General features: G+C 39.2%; 1 protein-coding gene across 12 annotated transcripts in view; it reads left to right on the plus strand.

Annotated features, from left to right (window-relative positions):
• Nucleotides 1-18,474, plus strand: part of BCAS3 (BCAS3 microtubule associated cell migration factor) — a 370,196-nt gene that overhangs the window by 156,564 nt on the left and 195,158 nt on the right. For all 12 annotated transcript variants that reach the window (XM_056357251.1, XM_056357216.1, XM_056357199.1 and 9 more), the window contains exons 20-21: nt 13,672-13,772; nt 17,405-17,601. In XM_056357251.1, the coding sequence (XP_056213226.1) occupies nt 13,672-13,772; nt 17,405-17,601 (298 nt within the window). The remainder of the gene's footprint in view (nt 1-13,671; nt 13,773-17,404; nt 17,602-18,474) is intronic.

Below are 18,474 nucleotides of genomic sequence, written 5' to 3' on the forward strand. Positions count from 1 at the left end.
ATATGGTCTGAACAAAAGCCTTTCTGTGAGTATCAGTGCTTTTATACAGAGGTCACATTTATCCCACATACTGAAATCAGGGATTGATGTGGTTCACTGTGTATTTCATTAACAGCTCAAATACTACACATATCAAATGGGTTTGTACTGAAAAGTTTTTTAAAGGAAGAAGAAGGAGTGGTAACTTAAATTCCCACAAAATAATGAATTTGTATTATTTGAACTACAGTTAAGACTTCTAATTAAAGTTTTATTTCACATAATAGGAATTCTTTAAGATGGCTGTGGAATGTAAGAAAATGAGAATAATAATCACTGAAGACAAAAAAAGTATCTAGAGAACATAGTAAAAATGTCATTAACAGGGAAATTTGTGTATATCTGATCTTCTTTGAAGTTTTATTTGTCTTCTGGATTTATTCTATCTGAAGCTACTCAGTGAAGTTTCTGAAAAAATTGAGTCAAACCAGGATCCACACAAAAGAGTCCCGGGCACCTGTTAGCTTTCCCCCTATTAAATACATGCTAAATCGAAGTTGTCGGGCTCTGCTTACCTGCAGTAATGTAATGGGTTGACATTAGTTGAAGCCTGTGGTTTGATGTGCTATCACTTCCGTCAGTAAGTTTAATTGCCAGCAAATGGCTAAATAGGGGCTTAGGGTGAATGTTACATCTGTCTGCCACGTTAGTGGTAAGAGGAATTCTGGCGCCGTTTCAGGGTCACTATTTGTATCTGTCTATCAGAGGTAGAATACAGCAGTTTCTCTCAGTTTCTGTATAGCATTTCTGCCAATTGTTTGGCTCCATTAAGTGTGCAGGGGAAATAAAAGCCTGAATGACCAAGTCACAAGGGGGTATGGATAGACCCTTTCTTTGTCCACACTCAGAACATTGCATTAGGTCTCATTATCCATTTATAATAAGCGACCTTTGCCCCCTGGGTCATTGAAAAATACTCAGTGTGTTTTTTAGCACAGAGTACCTCTGTCAGCAGACGGACAGAACAATGAAACGTCTGGCGGTCTGGTTGGAGGGCTATACTGTGCAGGTTTTCATAAATATTCAGTTTGATGCCAAAACACAGGACCAAAATCTTCCTTAGTCTCTGAAAAGTATCAAGCAGGCCAGTGAGTTCTTGCGATAACAAGAAAATATTATAAAAATACTGCATTTAGTTACTTACATGCAGTTCAGCTTTTAATATTTTTAAAGAATCTTAAAGATCTTTGATATTCACAGCTCATAAGGAATTAACAAGGAGCCATTGTATGAAGAAATATTTTGTACAACAAGTGTCCAAGACCTTTATCCCAAGGGTATTTGTGAGTGGCTTAGCACAGCTGTTTCATTGCTTTGAGGTCAGCTGTGACATCTGCTGCAGAAACCTGGCTCGGAGTAGGCAGTTCCTACCTACCTGAGCACTTTATCACGGCTGTGGCTGGTGCAGGGAGGTGAGAAAGTGGGTAGCAAGAGATTTGGACCTTTCTGTAAGTTCATGGCTTGAAAGTGAACTTACATGTTAAATTCCACAGCTGGCTAGCCTGCAGGAAGTGTCTGTGTCCTGCTCCTAACTGTTGTGGGCTTTTTGCAGTTGTTCAGAGTGAAAAAAAACCCATTCCTAAGAATCTCCTCGCCTTCTGACAGAGCAGCTTTCAGACCTGCTTTTGTTCTCCTAAGAGATCACCCTGCAAAGCCCTGTATTTGCAGTCCTCAGGTCTTCAGTGCTGGGTGTTAGGTGCTAGATGTTTCTCTCCTACCCTTCTCAGACTTAATACGTAAATAATTTAATACATTTTACCTTACTTCTGTGTGTAGTATTCCCTCTTCATTTGCTTGTGTTCTGAGCAACCCCTAAATCTAATCACAACAGAGGAAGGGAATGTAAGTCATGTTTTAATCTACCTAGATGCTTTTCCTATACCATAAATAGCATCACCTGGTATGGTTAGACTGCCATAGCAGACCTGGCAGTGGGAAGAGAGCTGTGTGGGGCACTGTGTGCAGCCACAGGAGGGTTTCTGGTGTCCACGGGAACTTGCAGTGTAAAGGACTTTACTTTCTTCAGAGAATTGCCAAGTTTCATCATCGCTTATTCTTTACATACTGCTTGTTTCCTGCTGTTTAGTACTTAGGAATTAAGATGCTTCTGGTGGTATAAACTCTTGAGGCATGCTGTTAAGATGCACTTTTTGTGTCCATGAAATTCTGCTCTGTGTGTTCAGATTTTTTTTTCTAATGAATACTTTTTTTCTCTATTACCATGACCCAAAGTCTTGCGTGCTTGATTGACTTAACCTGTGTTTCCTTTCTCTGACTCCTGTGTCTTCCATTTTTGCATGTTTTAATTCATACAAATGTGTGCCCGGTACATAATGGCATTGCAACTAAAATAGATAACTTTGCATAACAGCAGAAAGTCTTACCTCCTCATTTCATACTTCTTACTTCCTTTCTTCCTTACTCCTCCTCTTTGAATTCAGTTTTTCATTGCACTGGAGGAATGGACTGTAGTTGGAATATCTGAAACATGGACAATTAACACATTCATGAAAAAAAACTGAAATCAGACCCAAAACTGCTTAAGAAAAGGTATTGAATAAAATGAGATATGGTTTCTCTCCTCTGGCTCTGGAAAGGGCACCTTCACATTCAAGCAAGAGTTTTGCCTCATCAGGACCAGTTTTATGGAGACGACCTGCAGTTGTCAGAAGCAGGCCAATGACAAGAATTAATATATTAACTGGTATGCAGTACTCTTTGACAAATTGCTTACTAAATACATCAAAATTGATTGGACGTTCTGTGTTTAAATTGACAAATGACTGCATTAGGGGAAGGAGGGAAATCCATTAATTACAGCTGCCCTCAACCATAGGAAATGTAATCGTATAAATATAGATTTTGTTAAAACAAAAGTCTCTACTTTACTGTAGTGTTGCTGGTAAGTGTACTTGCACCTCTCTGCTATTAAACCTCCAATAGGAGGTTTTGAAGACAGATCTTTGCAATTGGCTTTTAAATAATCAAAGACCATTTCTGTTGTGTTAAAAGAAATGATGCAGTGTTTCTTTATCCCACTCTGACCGCTTCTGGAAATTGTTTCTCTCTCAAAAAAATGGACATGTAGCCAAGGCTTCTGCTGTCTCATTAATTGTTTATTCTAAATGCGATGTAATTCATATTCCACGATGGTAGGATTCAAACCAGTACTCTGTATTCTCATTCTTTGTTCCTGTACTGGTCTCCAAGTAATACTTGCAGGGCCGTTACATATTTCTGAGTAAGAATTTGCACTTGAGTTAGGCCTGAAGATATAATCAGTTTTATAGACTTCGTTAAGGGATTCTTGAAAAGATTAAGGTCTGTATTTATAGCTGCCTTTGACTTTTGGCTGTTACAACAGATTTTCATTTCTGGACCAACTGTTGTACATATCTTGCATTTTACTGAAAATAGCTTCCATTAGAATCAAACTTAGTAACTATTCATTGTCTTCAAAGGGAGGGGGTTAGCTTTTCCTCACTGTTTGTTTGGGCTAAATGATAACACAATTTATACAGATAATCTCTGTAACTATGACATCATGTTTGCACTTCCTGTTCCCTCTAATGAAAGCTATGCACCCTGAGCAAGACTTTTGTCTCTAAGCAACGTTGTGGTTCTTTATAGCCTATTTTATATTCCTTTCATACATTCCAGTGATGGAAATAAAAATTCCGTACATAGAGCTAGCTAACACTGTGCCATGGAAAGCAGGGTTGAGAGTAAGAGTGGAGAGTATATTAAATAACTGAGCTATGAAGACAGATACTATGAAAAACAAGCTATGATGCATGTAATGGTAGCCAAAGTGCTGCCGTGTGAGTTATGCCGAGCAGGCACAGTAAGGAATCTGGTCATTCTGGTCTGCAAGCCTTTTTCCTTGCGCAGCAGAGCATGATGGTGGTCTGGTAATAGGTTGATGAACTGGGGCTGATAATTACATTTAGTGTTCTACCACTTCTCAGTCTTCTACCTCTGTTTTTCTTCTTGCACTCTTTTGTGTGTGTGTATTTAATAGCGTATTCTTTCTCACTAATATGAAAACATAGATGTTACGGTACGTGCCCCACCATACACATAACTCAGAGTGTGTGTATGTAGCATGTTCTATGAGGCCGGAGTGCTCTGTGTATGTTCAATGTCTATCACAACGGAGCTCGATTTCAGATAATAAAACTGATCAAAACCAGAGCCTGTTCTATAACAACAATTACGGTATCATGTAGTTACGAGGTGTTCAAAGCCTTTTTGCTCTGTTTCTGTGACATCTCTGCATGGCTGTGGTCGGAGGTGAGTTGGAAGCAGATTCACTGGTTAGTGCCCTTGGCTGCCCGTTGCAGCGTCTCTGCTGGGCTTTACTGGTGCTGCAGCAGCGCTGCTAGCACTTCAAAGCAACATTGGCCAGTTTCACATAATCTGCCCATGGAAGGCTGTCTAAACAAAGCTCTCTGACCTTACCCTGGAGTGGGTGAAGCCCACTTGAGTTTATATGAGCTGCTGTTCTGGGAAGCCTGGGAGAGGAGCTGGAACAAGCGGTGGTGTGTGGGTTAACATTTTAAACTGCCATGGTTTTTATGTACCGATTGTATGAATGTTACCAGACTACTGGCGTTTCAGATGTACCCATGCCCCACAGATGAGGGCCTTTCTGCAAACTTTTGTCGATTGAGTGTTACGGGCTTAAAACTGCAGGAAAATACGTGCCATCCATGACCAGTCGGGGTGGTGGAGGTGGCACGGCAGAGCTGTGGGCCACCTGCAGGAAGGCACATGGGGGAGGCTGCTTTGTCAGTCTGGGCGGACGGGAAACCAGCCTTGTGGTAGACTGAGCCAGCCCCGATGACAGGACGTGTTGCATTTTGATGCTGCTGCCAGGTTCCCCCCTGATTCTCAGCAGGGGTATTACAGCTAACTCTTTGTGAGCTGTTAGCGGGATCCACTTAAAGATGGGAAACTGTCTGATGTTGTTAGTTTGGTACTGTGTGTGCAACCGGCACACAGCTGAGATTTCATGTAGTTACTTGGGTACGTATGTTTAGCTTCATTATCCAGATGGGAAAATTTTTTTATATTTTCTACATACTCAGTTTGCCATTATTATTCTTTCTACTTGAAATTGCCTCTACCTAGTGGATCATTTTCATGAAATTCTGCTTTGCTATTGCCATATAATAAAAGAATACAACATAACTTTTAAAAAGAGCTTCCTGGGTCTCTGCATCAGCAGTTTCAAAGGAGTTGTGCAAATGTCCTGTAAAAATCCAGATCCTTAGGGAAAAGATTATAGTTCCTTGAAATTCTGAGGACATTTCTATACAGAAAAATGAGTTTCAGAATTTCAGAAAATTAATTCCTAAGTGTTTATCATGACTCAAGTATTCTCTCCAAATAATACATGAAAATATGAGTGTGTGTATTTATATATATATATATATATATATATAAATACACGAACTTATAACTGTAAGTGATACAGGTAAAACAGGTTGTAGAACAGTTTTGGCAATTTTAAAATTATTTCATATTTGGAATTTTTTACTGTGTTTAAAACTGTTTCAGATCTTATATATAATTCATATATATAACTCATAAATGTGTATATATATTTATGTATATATTTTATGACTACAGTTAAAAAATTTCCAAGCATGCATTTCTCTTACAGAGAATGGATTCCAAGCATGCATTTCTCTTACAGAATTGTTACATGTATTTGGGATTTTCTAGCAGTAGTCGCAAACAGTGAAAATGGAATTTTCAGGTTTGCTTCTTACACTTGAAGGCGTAACAGATTGCAAGATGATCTGGATACCTTCCCATTCCAGAAAAGATGTTTCTAATGAAATTGTAGTTCATGGTACATTTTTAAGGGAAAACTATGTTTCCCTAAAACTGTAACCTGCACTTCCTGCTCCCTACAGGAAACAAGATTGAGTGATAAAGGGAAGCAGATTTAATTTCTGACTGAGAATGTGTCTGATTGGGGTAAATCAGGCAGATGCCATTTCATGAAAGAGCTGCATCACGGCGTGTGAGTGGTGGAGCAAATCAAGACACATTCTTCAGCTGTAATTGGTGTTTGTGAAATAATATAGGTGAGGTGGATAAAAATGAACTCTGTAAGGTCTGTTGGATGCTGGCAATGTATGTTAAGTTTTTGATGCATATATACACCTGGGCATGTGCGTGGCTTCATCAGGTTACTGAGTACTTGCCCATCTTAATCCGTATTTTATAAACTAAATGCTGGAAACAGCACTGCATATAGGAATTAAAATACTTTCAGATGTGTACAAACAACAATAATGAACAAGGGCACATGCTGAAATAGTTCTTTACTATTCTTACATGGTCATCTGGAACTTCTTAGAGAGGGGTCCATCAACACGAAGGGGTCAGTTTTCAAAGCAGTGTACAGGGATTTAGCCGCGCGACTCCTATTGACGTTAATGGGAGTCAAACGGGTAAATCCCCACGCACCGCTTTGAAAATTTACTACTAAGCCTCTTGACTTCTCACTACATACTTTGATTGTAACAGTAATCCATGGTTAACATAATTTTCCCGACAATAATGTCAAACATACTTTTGAAGTCAGTGAATTATAGAAATAGTTACCTCTTCCATAATTCTTTAAAGATGGCCATCAGATGGATTTTGCCATAGGTTCATGGAGTTGAAATTATTCTTAAACTTGAGAAAAAGTACGTATGTTACCCTCTGGTACAGAACCCATAGTCTGCTCACAGTCTGAGCATTTGAAATGTTGAACAGCCTTAAGATGCTCCGTACTGTAATACTATGGTCTAGCTCTGCCCAGATTTAGAGTTCATTATACTTGACTGGTTTCCTATGGGAACTTTGAGAATGGAAGCTGGAGTTAAGCACAGTGAATGTATACCAGTCCTGCACTGCAACCAGGAGTAATGGTGAAGCCTGAACACCTAATCAGCACCTTTTAGGGGAAAAAATAATATGCCAGGCTGTGGACTATCAGATCAATGTGAAGTAAGGAGCAAGTAAAGTAGTCATCAAACCTGGGAAAATCTTTGTGAGAATTCATATCCTGATTACAGATTTAGCTATTCCTTTATGATTAAAGTGCTGATACAGAGAATGGATGGTCTATAATGCACCTAATAAACTGTGGGCAATACGTAAATAACGAATGAATAAATCCATAAGTCAAATGGTGGTGTGAAATAACTGTTAGGCTGGCTAAACTCCTGGTTTACAGGGGGTTTTTAGCTTAATTTTATGATGTTTATGCATACAAAAATCCCAGAAAGTCCTAACAGGAAAAAAGAGTGGGGAGAAGTTTGGGGTAAAAGGAGATATTTTAATTTGGATGGCATGCTCCTGCAGAAGTTTACAAGCTGAAAAATGCATTAAAACCAGAACTTTGTTCAGTAACATATAGCCACAAGTAAAAATACATAGAGCATATCACCAAACTACAAACAGTTTATTTTAAACATGAGTGTAAGCATTCTGTCTAAAATGAAAATCTGGACCTTGCTTTATTTCCAAACTTGAGCAGAGTTAGAGCCAGCAGGCATAGAGCTGTGGCTGTAAGAGAAGATTTAGGAACGTGCTGCAAAACTCACTAAGCAGTTGTTGGACTTGAACTACATGGCAAACCTGACCGAGGGATACTGAACCCAACCTCTGACAGAAGTGAGATCACATCTATGAGATGGAAAAAAGGTGAACCTGTTGAATTTGAAGCGGCTGCGTGTAGACCTAAACCAGAACTGTCACATTCTACTTGTCATGGGTAACATGATGTAACTAATGTGCCAGTAGTTCCAGAAGTAGCATAAAGTAAATCATTCAAATTGTGGAGCTTAATTTTAAGAGAAGTACTCCTAAGCTTGTTGACAAGCATGTGATTACCTCAGCTGTCCAAACTGCCTATGATTATTTTAGGTATAACTTAGGAAGCACAGAAAAAAGCATCAAAATCAGATGTTAGTGTGTGATCTGTATGAAACCAGGGGATATGTAATTTTTATTCTGCGTACCTGTTTGCTGTGGACATCACTAGAGACTGCACGTGGACACAGAATAGACTTCCGACTTAATGAATTAGTTAAGAATACACCATTTCTGGTTTTGCTAGGTTTTAGAATCTTATTTCAAATTCTAAATTTTGTGTATTCAGTTGAAATAGAGGAAAGCTCCCTGGGTGTCTGCAGGCATGTGTACAGCGGACAGCACAGAACAAATAGTCTTTATAGGTCTCCAGTGCCTTTGTTTGCTCTTAATTTGGACAAACATACATCCCTCAGAGAAGAGCACATTGGGAGTTTCATATATAACTCTTAATTAAATTGAATTGTGTAAAGCTTATTTGTATAAATGAGAAAATTAAAACCTTTTGGTTCAAGAAGTACACAAAACTAGGTAAAACTAATGATTTATTGTTCACAAATTAAAACCATAAGGGCACACATTACAATTGAGCTGTAGTGGTTCTTTGTTCCAACACTTCTATGCTGCTGAAAGATGACAATTTGTAATCTTTGAATGAATAAAGATTTGTCTTAGGTCTAGGTATTTATTGTATAATTAGCCCATCTATGAACAAAACCACTGCTTGTTAATTCCAATACTTGTCAAGCATGTGTATTTGTCTAGGTCTTGCTCACGTGTCAGGAATGCCTATGCAAATTATTTGAGGTTGGTATAAATTGTTTGTTTTCTTTATTTGTCACTAAAATTCATGACAAAGTTTCAAAACAATGGGTTTTTTTCTTCATACTTGGTCATTGAACTGTGTGAATCAGGTCCTGGTGTTCCAGAGGAATATCCAGCTCAGCTGTATTTCTGCCTGTGTTTCAGCTTGTGTTGAAACTTTTGTCTCCACAGTCACTTCTGTGCAGTTTTCCTGGCACTAACAGTTATCACACAAGTGACTAAATTTGTGGGGGGAGGGGGAGCGGTATCCCAACCCTTACTTTTAATCTTTATTCAGTGTAGTGGAAAAATTAATCCTGTAACTGCAGAGAAGGCAGTATGTAAACTTCAGAATTTTACCTTAGATTATGAGTAAGCACCTGCACCTTTGATTTTGAAGGTAGAAAGTGAGCTGACAGTTTTCAAGTCATCGAAAGAAGATGAAGAACAACAGTTTTCGTTAAGATTCTGTTTCTCCTTAGTTAAACATGGAGTGATTCAGTGGAGCTAGCCAGGATGGAGGGACAGGAATACATTCCAGACTTAGAGTTGATGCAGATGACTTTTCACTTGAAGGAGGACAGAGATTAAAGTTACTGCTGTTATTTTTGAGCAGCTCAAAGATGATTTTTGCCCCTTGCCAAATATTTATGGCAAAGTTCTGATTTTTGCTGTAGGTAGGTGGTAGCACTCCGGGTTTTAAAAATTGACCTTGAATGCTTGCTTGTGGAGTTTTTTTGCATTTATAACTTTAGATTATCTTTAGAAACTCATGTCATCTTATGCTGCGTAAACAGAAGCTGTAAGTTCTAATTATCACCTTAGATTTTTAATAAACACTCATTTCCTTTGTACTTTTTTGCTCCATGTGTAATCGTACAAATTTCTGCATGCTTGTGTATTTCTAGATGAAACAAACTCAGTTGCATTCTGACACTTGATATATGTTTGTTCCAGATGTTGGTGTAAGAATAGCAAAAATTTAAAAATTGGCATAGCTTGGGCACAAAGTATTGAATTTATTGTTTTAGGAAGGTGCAAAACACCTGCAATTGCCAGTAAAATATCTCTGTGCAACAAGGGCTTGCGTGCTCCTTGTCTGTGTGCACGCCATTTGTGACTCTTCCCCAGTGAAAGACAAATTACAGGAGTGCAAGAAAAAAACGAACCACTACTTGCTGCAAAGCTTTTGAAGAATTTGAATTTTATAATTTGCTGTCCCTGCATTGTAGTGAAATTCTTTGGACATTGAAAAAACTCAGTGTTGTAGTGTAAGAATAGCTTGGCTGGTGTGTAAGAGGCTGCCATAAATTCCAGTGTGAATTCAGATTTTCACAGAATTAAGCTGGAAGATGAAAGATTACTTTCGAGCTCAAATTCCTGGAAATGTGCCTCCAGGCCTAAATTAATCTCGTCTTGGAACTTGATACCAATGCAAGAGGTGTGTGACCCAGAAATGAAGAAAGCATCGGTTTTGTATTTTTAGGACGTATTTGTTCCTATAACTTCAAGGGCATATTTAACTTGAAGAAAATGACCTTATGTATATCTGTAACAAGCAGTACAGCGATGGCAAATCTCCAGCAAGCGTCACTTGTCTCAGAAGGTCGTATCTCCCAGAATGCTGCATGCTCCCACTGCGGGCAGTGGGAGTAGAGCTCGCTTTGCCTGTGGTAAGGCTGGGACCATCGTTATGGGATCCTGCTATCAAAACCAGACTCTCTTTAAATGCCTGCTTTTGTGATAGGTGTGGTACATAAATGCTGTTTTATTAAATAGCAAAATAAATTACTGAGGTTTGACCTCAGCTAAGGCTTTATCACTGTTGCCCTGCTGGTGAACTCTAAGGCAGAGCTTTTTCATGGAATTTAGCATGTCGTCACTTTTTGGTGGAAAGAGTTAACGCTGCGCTCTGAAGCTGCACTGAAACGTGCGTTATTGCAAGAGCTGTGCAAAGCTGTGCTTCCTCAGGAAAAGGCGTACAGCGTAGGACCAAAACCGTTCTTAAATTTGAATTTCTTTCTCACTGTAAAGCCGTCTGGAATCTCCAGTGAAACATGAGTATTACACAAGGGAGAAATACGGTGACAAAGCAGGTTGGATGCTGCTCCCTGGGCTAGAGTTTTTGCAGCGAGTCACTGAATAGCAGCTTCCCTAATCTTGACAGCTCTAGTAGTTACCCTTGGGATAGCGGAAGGGGGGGGAAAGCAGAACAGTCCATAAAGTTCCCATTGGTTCAAAAGCAAAAACATCTGCTAGAGTCATGAACAGTTTGTTAGCGGAGTTCAATAACAGGAAAGCCTGCAGTTGATCAGCTGTGCCCTCAGAACCAGGCATTACTGCAGTCAGTAGAATTTATTGTAGGGGAGCCAGGAGATATGGAGAAGATTAGGGCAACAGCAAAACGTGTCAAAATAATGTTTTTGTTTCATCGGTTTCAAATATAAACTTTACCGGTAAGGAAGAAGCGTGGTCATTATGGTTTCACATTCAGATATTATTTACTGTGAATCGTCAGCTGTTTGTAATCCAGGAAGGTATGTGTATTTTCTTAATACGAGTTTGATATGGGCTAGACAGACACATCCGTAAGTCATTGCATTAGGGCTGTCACGGTTGTAATAGAGCAGATGAATGTAGTTTCTCTATTATCTTGAAAACTGAAGAACACACACTGCTGGAATAACGTCTGTGGTTGCCGGGGTGTGTATGGACACATACATATGTGCAGGCAGAAACTGTATTGATTTCAATGAATATGGCAGATGCGTGGGATCTCACGGGAAAAACTTGACAGGCTGTAAGAATATGTCCCAATGTATATAGTACTTGGAATAATTCTTTAATAAGTTAAGCCCTGAACTGGATTTGGTATATTGCAGGTTTCAGAATAAAGACACTGCGATACAGAGGTGTTAGAAATAGCTCCATAGCTGAGGTTGGGTTCAGATAGCCACTTATACAAACAGGATGAAAATCCCTGTATTTCATATAGTGTATGGATTTATGAAAACCCTGTGCTGTTTATATTATAGAGGCGCCGTTCTGTATTTATGGTTACAATTGTGTCTGCTTTGCCATTATAAACTCCTATTATAAGGGGTTTACAACACGACTGTAAAAATTTGTAGTGGATGGAAACTTGACACATAAAGGTCAACCCTGTAGTAAGATAGTTTTCAAAAATCAATTTTTAAAACCTTGGGTCATTTTTAGATTATGTAAATATAAAAATATTGGTTCTAATTTTAGGATTGTCCAGTATCTTAATGCTACGGCATAAAACTCTCCTGTTTTACCAAAGTAAAAATACCGTTGTTGCATTTACTTCTTTTAATTTGCTTTTGTGGTGTCTGCTTTTCCCTCAGTGTGGGCATGGTTTCTTGGTATTGACTCCAGGCCTCTAACAGGCTCCTTACAGTAAGCAGGTACAAGAAAATGAGCAATTTCACCCATTTTATTGTCTGGTGTGCTTGCTTGCATTTTGCTTTTTGTAAAGTTTTTCAGGGTTCTTGGGTGTGAAGTTTTAGTTAGAGCAACATAATGCTACTGCCATAGAAAGGGAAGTAGCTAGACTGTAAGCTTTGCTAGTGTATTCAAATGACTCAAGAACCCAGCATCGTGAAATATTAATCTTCACAATAATGAGTCTACGATTCTCTCTGTTCTTCACGGTAGCATTTGAACACTGAAGTGTGATTTTTCCCAAAGCTGTATGTAGATGTGGTAGTAGCTTTAAATGTGGGTTTGGATTTACTGCAGTCCACAGAGATGCAAAACTTGCATTTTTCTGTTGTAGTGAGTCTGTATGAAGATGAATGAGAGCAGTGAATATAGAAACAAAACAAACTTAATTTTGTTCCATGAATTGAGGTTATTTAAGCAGTAGAGACTTGGGTATTTAAGTAGTTACAGTAATGTAAGATTTTCATGATGCTTCAAGGAGAAGGTTGTGGATGAGCACTGTGGACAGATCCGATGTTGAGTCAAACCAAGCATTTACCCAGTCTCGGATCTCTGGTACTGACTGGAAGCAGATGCTCCAGCATCTGGGAGTTTGGAGGTTATGAGCTTCTTGGAGGTTGTGTCTGGACCGTCGTGTTTAATAGCCACTGATGAATTTGTCCCTCAGCTTGAACTAATATATCTTTCTGGTTATCCGTGTCACCTGCAGCTGAAAAAAGTGTTTCAAAGCTGTCCAGAATTATTATATAGTATTACTGTAATACAAGACAACACTTGAATACAGAATTTCTGGTGTTCTACAGTTCAGTGAAATAATCTCAGTATTTAGTCTTTGTAGCTAATAAAACATCAACCTCTGCTTTGATACAGATTCTTAATGAAGAGATATATTGTTACTACTATAATGAAAAGGTGATAAGATGATAATGAAGCTCTTCCAATTAAATTACATAAAGTCACATCCTAAAAATCAAGTTGTTCATGAAGCCACCTTTAAATAAACTATGTTAACATCAAAATTTGGTTTGTGAGGTCTTGAAACTAGTCTGGGTTCGAAGTCAGGACATGTCCTGGTGTCCCACGATGGCTTTTGTCAGTGTGCTTTAGCACAGTTCAGATTCTGAAAAGTTTGTAGAAAAGGCTTGCATCGCTGACAGTGGCATTTCTCAGTGTTAAATTTCTTGGGACAGATGGTTGTTGGCTGTATGGGGCTGCCCTGTACATTCATTAAGTACTTAAGGTTAAAAGAAGAGGACCCAATCGGGTTATCGTAGTGGCTGTATGTATACATTCAAGTCAATGAACAGAAACCTTTTTATCACTTTTGATGTCAATATTTGAACTTTTCCTGTGGTCCAACATGTTGTCACAGATTTAGGAAAACAAAATGTATACGTTGCTGTACTGATCACTTAGTGAAAAAGCTTTTTTTCAAAAAAGCATGTAACAGTAAGTCTGAGTTTTCAATTTTCTGGTTTTTTTCAGTGGTCCCACCAGGGAGCCCTGGACCGATCACTCGACATGAGTCATACGACAGCTTAGCATCTGACCACAGTGGGCAAGAGGATGAAGAGTGGCTTTCGCAGGTATGCTTTCTGGGGGTGTCCATTCAGGAGCGAACGAGTAATAGTATCCGCTAGAAGGTAAATTGACAACTTTCCTCAAAATGGAAAGTAAGCTTCCAGTAGGCCATAGGTATTGCCGTGTGTAAAACTGACTTCACATCTCACTTGGTATGAATTTGATGGCTTATACTTTTCATACAAACTATACAAGCTCTATTAAAAACCATATAAAGCCGCCATCATTACTGGCACAAGCCATTCCTGGGAAGTTCAGGATGAAGCAGAAAGTTTCAGTTGGCAGCAGAAAGTTACCTCTCTGCCTTTTTTCTCCTGACATGGTCCTTTCCAGACATGGGATAAAGGAAGTTGGCTTGGCAAAATGATGATGCGTTTTCAGTTGTGACCTGTGATAGACTTACAACATAAAAATGATAGATTAACTGGTTTACTTCCTGTTTTTTTTCTGGTTATCAGTTGCTGCATTTCCTACCGATAATTCCTTTGAGTTATGGCTAGATACAAGTACTGTAGTGCTTTAAAATGTCCGTGCTTGGTGGAATATTTTTTGGTGGAATATTGTTATATGAGGTTAAATCTGTAGTTTTATCCATTCGTGATATGTTTCAGTCAGTGAAGCTTCTCTTTGAGGAGCAGTAGATGCTTGACTATTTGGCACAAAACATAACTTCAGTTTAAGAATGTAGGTCATGAATAATACACTGAAAATTAGTTCCTGTTAGAAATAAAAGGTTGGAGTTAAATAAATACATAAAAATTACAAATGCTGTGGATTTACCAAAGCAATTATGGGGTACCTGATACATGGAATTTATCCTGACAAATTAGGTGGGTTTCCTTTGGTTTAAGAACAGTGGTGATGGTATGTAATTGTGGAATGGTGTGGGTTGCAAGGGACCTTAAAGATCATCTAGTTCCAACTGCCCTGTTGGATTAAATGTGTTGCTGGGATGTGTGGCATAAATATTAAATACTCATGGATGTGATTTGCTTTGCCCACTGCTGAATAAATCATACACAGCATTTACCTAAAATCAAGAGTTTCTACTTCTAAGGTTTCCACCTGTACCGGTCCAGGAGCAGCATTCACTGGGGAATCCATTCATATGAACCCACTTACCTGGTCTAAGTTTTCAGATGTGGCTGCACACTGATAGATCTTATTTGCTTATGCTGCCTCTAATTTGTCAGAGCATAAAGATGGTGAAACTACTCAATCAGTGTAGCTAACAGGACTTTTACCACTGAGCTCACTGGGGCCAAGATTTCACCTGTGGTTTTCCACCTATCCTCTCCAGTACCATTTGGATAGTTTAGCTTGTTTTACCACTCTGGTGACCTTCTGGTACAGTGGGCAACCTCAGGAAAAAGAGGGTAAGGTAAACCCGTGTTATGGGGATTGCTTTATTAGTAATTCTTGGAAGATATAAGATGTCAAAGGAACTTAAGACCGCTTGAACTTCATCACATCTATCCTTCTAGAGGAGTAAATATATTTATAAGAGAAAAAAAAAAAGAATCCCAAATGATGTCACAGAACAGAGATAATTCAAAGAACGCTTCCAGAATGTTTAATTTTTGCTAAGTGAAAAGAGCAACGATAGCTCTTTTGAGCATGAAGATGCTCGCATTCTCTAAGCAAGCCACTTTAGATTAAGCCTAAAGTGCAAGTATGTTTTTCAAAATTAAAATGTTGTTATCAACAGTAACAGCATGCAGTGAAAAAACACTGCCCTTCACTTCAACTTTTCAATTAGAACAGTGGGTAATGTGTGCTGTCAGTGTGAAGTAGATACAATATGTTTGTCCTGCACACAACAGGAGAGTGAATAGGAACATCTGGCCGTAGCCTCAGTAAAATTGCAAAGGCATCTGTTTACCTCTCGGCTCTGTGACACTGATGGTTTCAAGCTTAAAATATACAGATTACTTTATCTGTGGCCTAATTTACACTGCTACATAAAAGCTACTTGCCTCAGAAATGTCTGCAGTCAATCTGAGTTATGCTAAGATAAATGCAAAGATGGAAATAGTGCTAAATAGGCTGTGCGTTTGCTGTCTTATGTTAGCAGAGAGCTTAGAACATTACCCAGTGTTTAAAATTGCTTCTTAAAGAGTTAAGAATTGCTACTAGTACACACCTATGTCATATATATTCAAAAATATATTTTTGTGAATTTCCTCACGAAATTACAGTTTTGCTGTGGAGCTGATCATTGTTTTAGCAGAAATTGGTAGTAATTTAATAGTCTATTTTTGTCACCTTAGAAGTGTGAGTTTACCAGAGCTTAATATTTTCATTTCGTATTTACCTTTTCTGATCTTTAAAGGCTCCTTTTGATTTTTAAAATTGTGTTACAGAAGACTTACACTTTATTTACCTTTTATTTACAAGGCCAAATTTTCCTGATCATGTGAGTTTCCAGCAATGTTAGCATCTTAAATTTTCATGGTAGATGGCTTATTTAAGAGTTTGCCAGAATTGCTACTCATCAGTATGGTGTGAAAAGAAATTTTAAGAATATTTTGGATGCTTCAATTACTGAAATAACTTATTTTTCAAAAGTTCAGATCTAGACTGTTACTGGAAGTAAATACCTTGAGGAAAATCAGAATATTTGAGATTACAGGTGGTGGGTCTAACAAATAGTGTTCTCTGTGCCTTTTAGAGGTAGGCAGGGAACTGTGAAGCTTCTGTGTCTCTGTGTATATCCATACATAAATATAAATACAGTAAATATCTCATATATACCTATTAAGTTATATGTATGTGGTTGTTTATTGCAAGTAAACACCCGTACCTCTGTTTGAGTTGTTGGAATTTTGGTTAAATCAATATGTGTGTGTGTGTGTGTGTAGCTGCCATTCTAAACTCCACATGTTGCACGTGTGTGTTTATATTCCATCTGCATAGTAAGGAGCGTGACCTGGGCTGCGCAGTGTCTCACATCGCACTTCACCTTGCGCTCTGTTACAAACCTCCTTGCTTTCCAGCAAGATGGTCTCTGCCAGCGGTATGCTCGGATATGCCAACAGTCATTATGAGCTTTGATTTGAAGTACAGTTCACACTGTATACATGTGAAGCAGCCCTGTTTAATGTGTGAACTTTACAAAGCTGTAACAGCTTGTTTTTTAAACACACATCCCTTGACCTGGTCAGGATGGAGGTTATCTGGGGAGGCAGGCTTTCAGGTCCTCTGTCTGCTCCGTGCAGACGCAGACCCAAGGGTGTTCCCCCGTTTGTGACACCACAAGGGTAGCTTTTAGCGTGTGACTCGTAGTGCGTTTCATGATGGCGAGGGAAGGAATGAACAGGCTGGTGTGAAGTGAGAGCCGGGATGCAGGGTCGGTCTTCAGAACAGCTGAAGAACTGGGGTGCAGTGTCCTCAGGCTGGTGGTTCACAGGCTTTCAAGGCTCTGCAAGAAGCTCTTGGCTTTGGCTGGAGCATCCTTTCTCTAGCAAGGACTTCTAAATTTTCCCTTGTTCAGCATTCCTCCCAACTGGTGGAACAAAACACGTTTTTTTTTCCTTGAGAACAGCAGGATTCTGGGGGTTCAGTGTAGAGAAGGAACCATTCATTATATTAAGTTGCACTTTTCCATTGAGCATTTCCCCACATTCCCTTCCCACAGGTCGAAATAGTGACTCACACCGGGCCTCATCGACGCCTGTGGATGGGCCCACAGTTCCAGTTCAAAACGATCCATCCCTCAGGCCAAACTACCGTCATCTCATCCAGTTCCTCAGTGCTGCAGTCGCACGGTCCAAGTGACACCCCACAGCCCCTTCTGGACTTTGATACAGATGATCTTGATCTCAACAGTCTCAGGTAAAAATAAGATCAATTTCCAAGCTGTTTCACATTTGTTGTGTGAATAACTCGCCTCATGCCTAAATGAGGCCATCTGTGTACAACGTGTAATAGCTTTCATCAAGCTTGTCCAGATGAAAGTCTTAGAAGAGCGTGTGACTCAACAGCAGTAACAGTTCATCCAAGCCAGGCAGCTCAGATTCGTTTCTGCTGCCCTTTCTTGTGTAAATGACAGTAAAAGACAGTACAAAGTCTGGTGGCCTTGCTCAGCCTCAGCTTGGCTTTCGCAGTTTCTGCATTGCTTAATGAATTCATTTTCTCAGACATGAGTGGGAGCTTTATGCCATAGATTTAGACGCTGACTGTGAAGTGGTCAGTGTGTTGGAACAGTAAGTGAACTTCTGGAATGTTTTTCCCCTCCCTATTTTGTTTTGGTTTTTTCCATTCCTTTGGTTCCTTCCTTGTAATTCTTTTTTCATGTATTTAATTCATCTGGGTTTGGGCATTGGCTGATTTGGAATAGGGGGCAGAGCGTGGGCCTGGGGAAGGGAAAGGAGAAGAGCGAAGGTAAATGTGGGTTTATATTTACTGATAGCTAGTGATTTTGTTGAAGCGCTTTATGCACCATGTGTTTCTGTGTCCTGTCCGGTAACCCCTCAAGATTTAACGAGTTTCCATGCTTCTGACTCTGCATGTGATTTGAAGTCCAAAGTTCTGTGGTATGGACTTGGATTGCTTGGGACTTTTGTCTGAAATTCTTATGAGTAAAACAAGAGAGGTGGATAAAATGACTAATCCCATTAAAACTGGGCAGATTGTCCTTGGACTGAAAAGACATGGGTTTGAAATGTGTGATTTCTCCTTGCATGTAATTGCTCCCACTTATATCCA

Source organism: Falco biarmicus, chromosome 1 (genome assembly GCF_023638135.1).
Source record: "Falco biarmicus isolate bFalBia1 chromosome 1, bFalBia1.pri, whole genome shotgun sequence".
Taxonomy (NCBI): domain Eukaryota; kingdom Metazoa; phylum Chordata; class Aves; order Falconiformes; family Falconidae; genus Falco; species Falco biarmicus.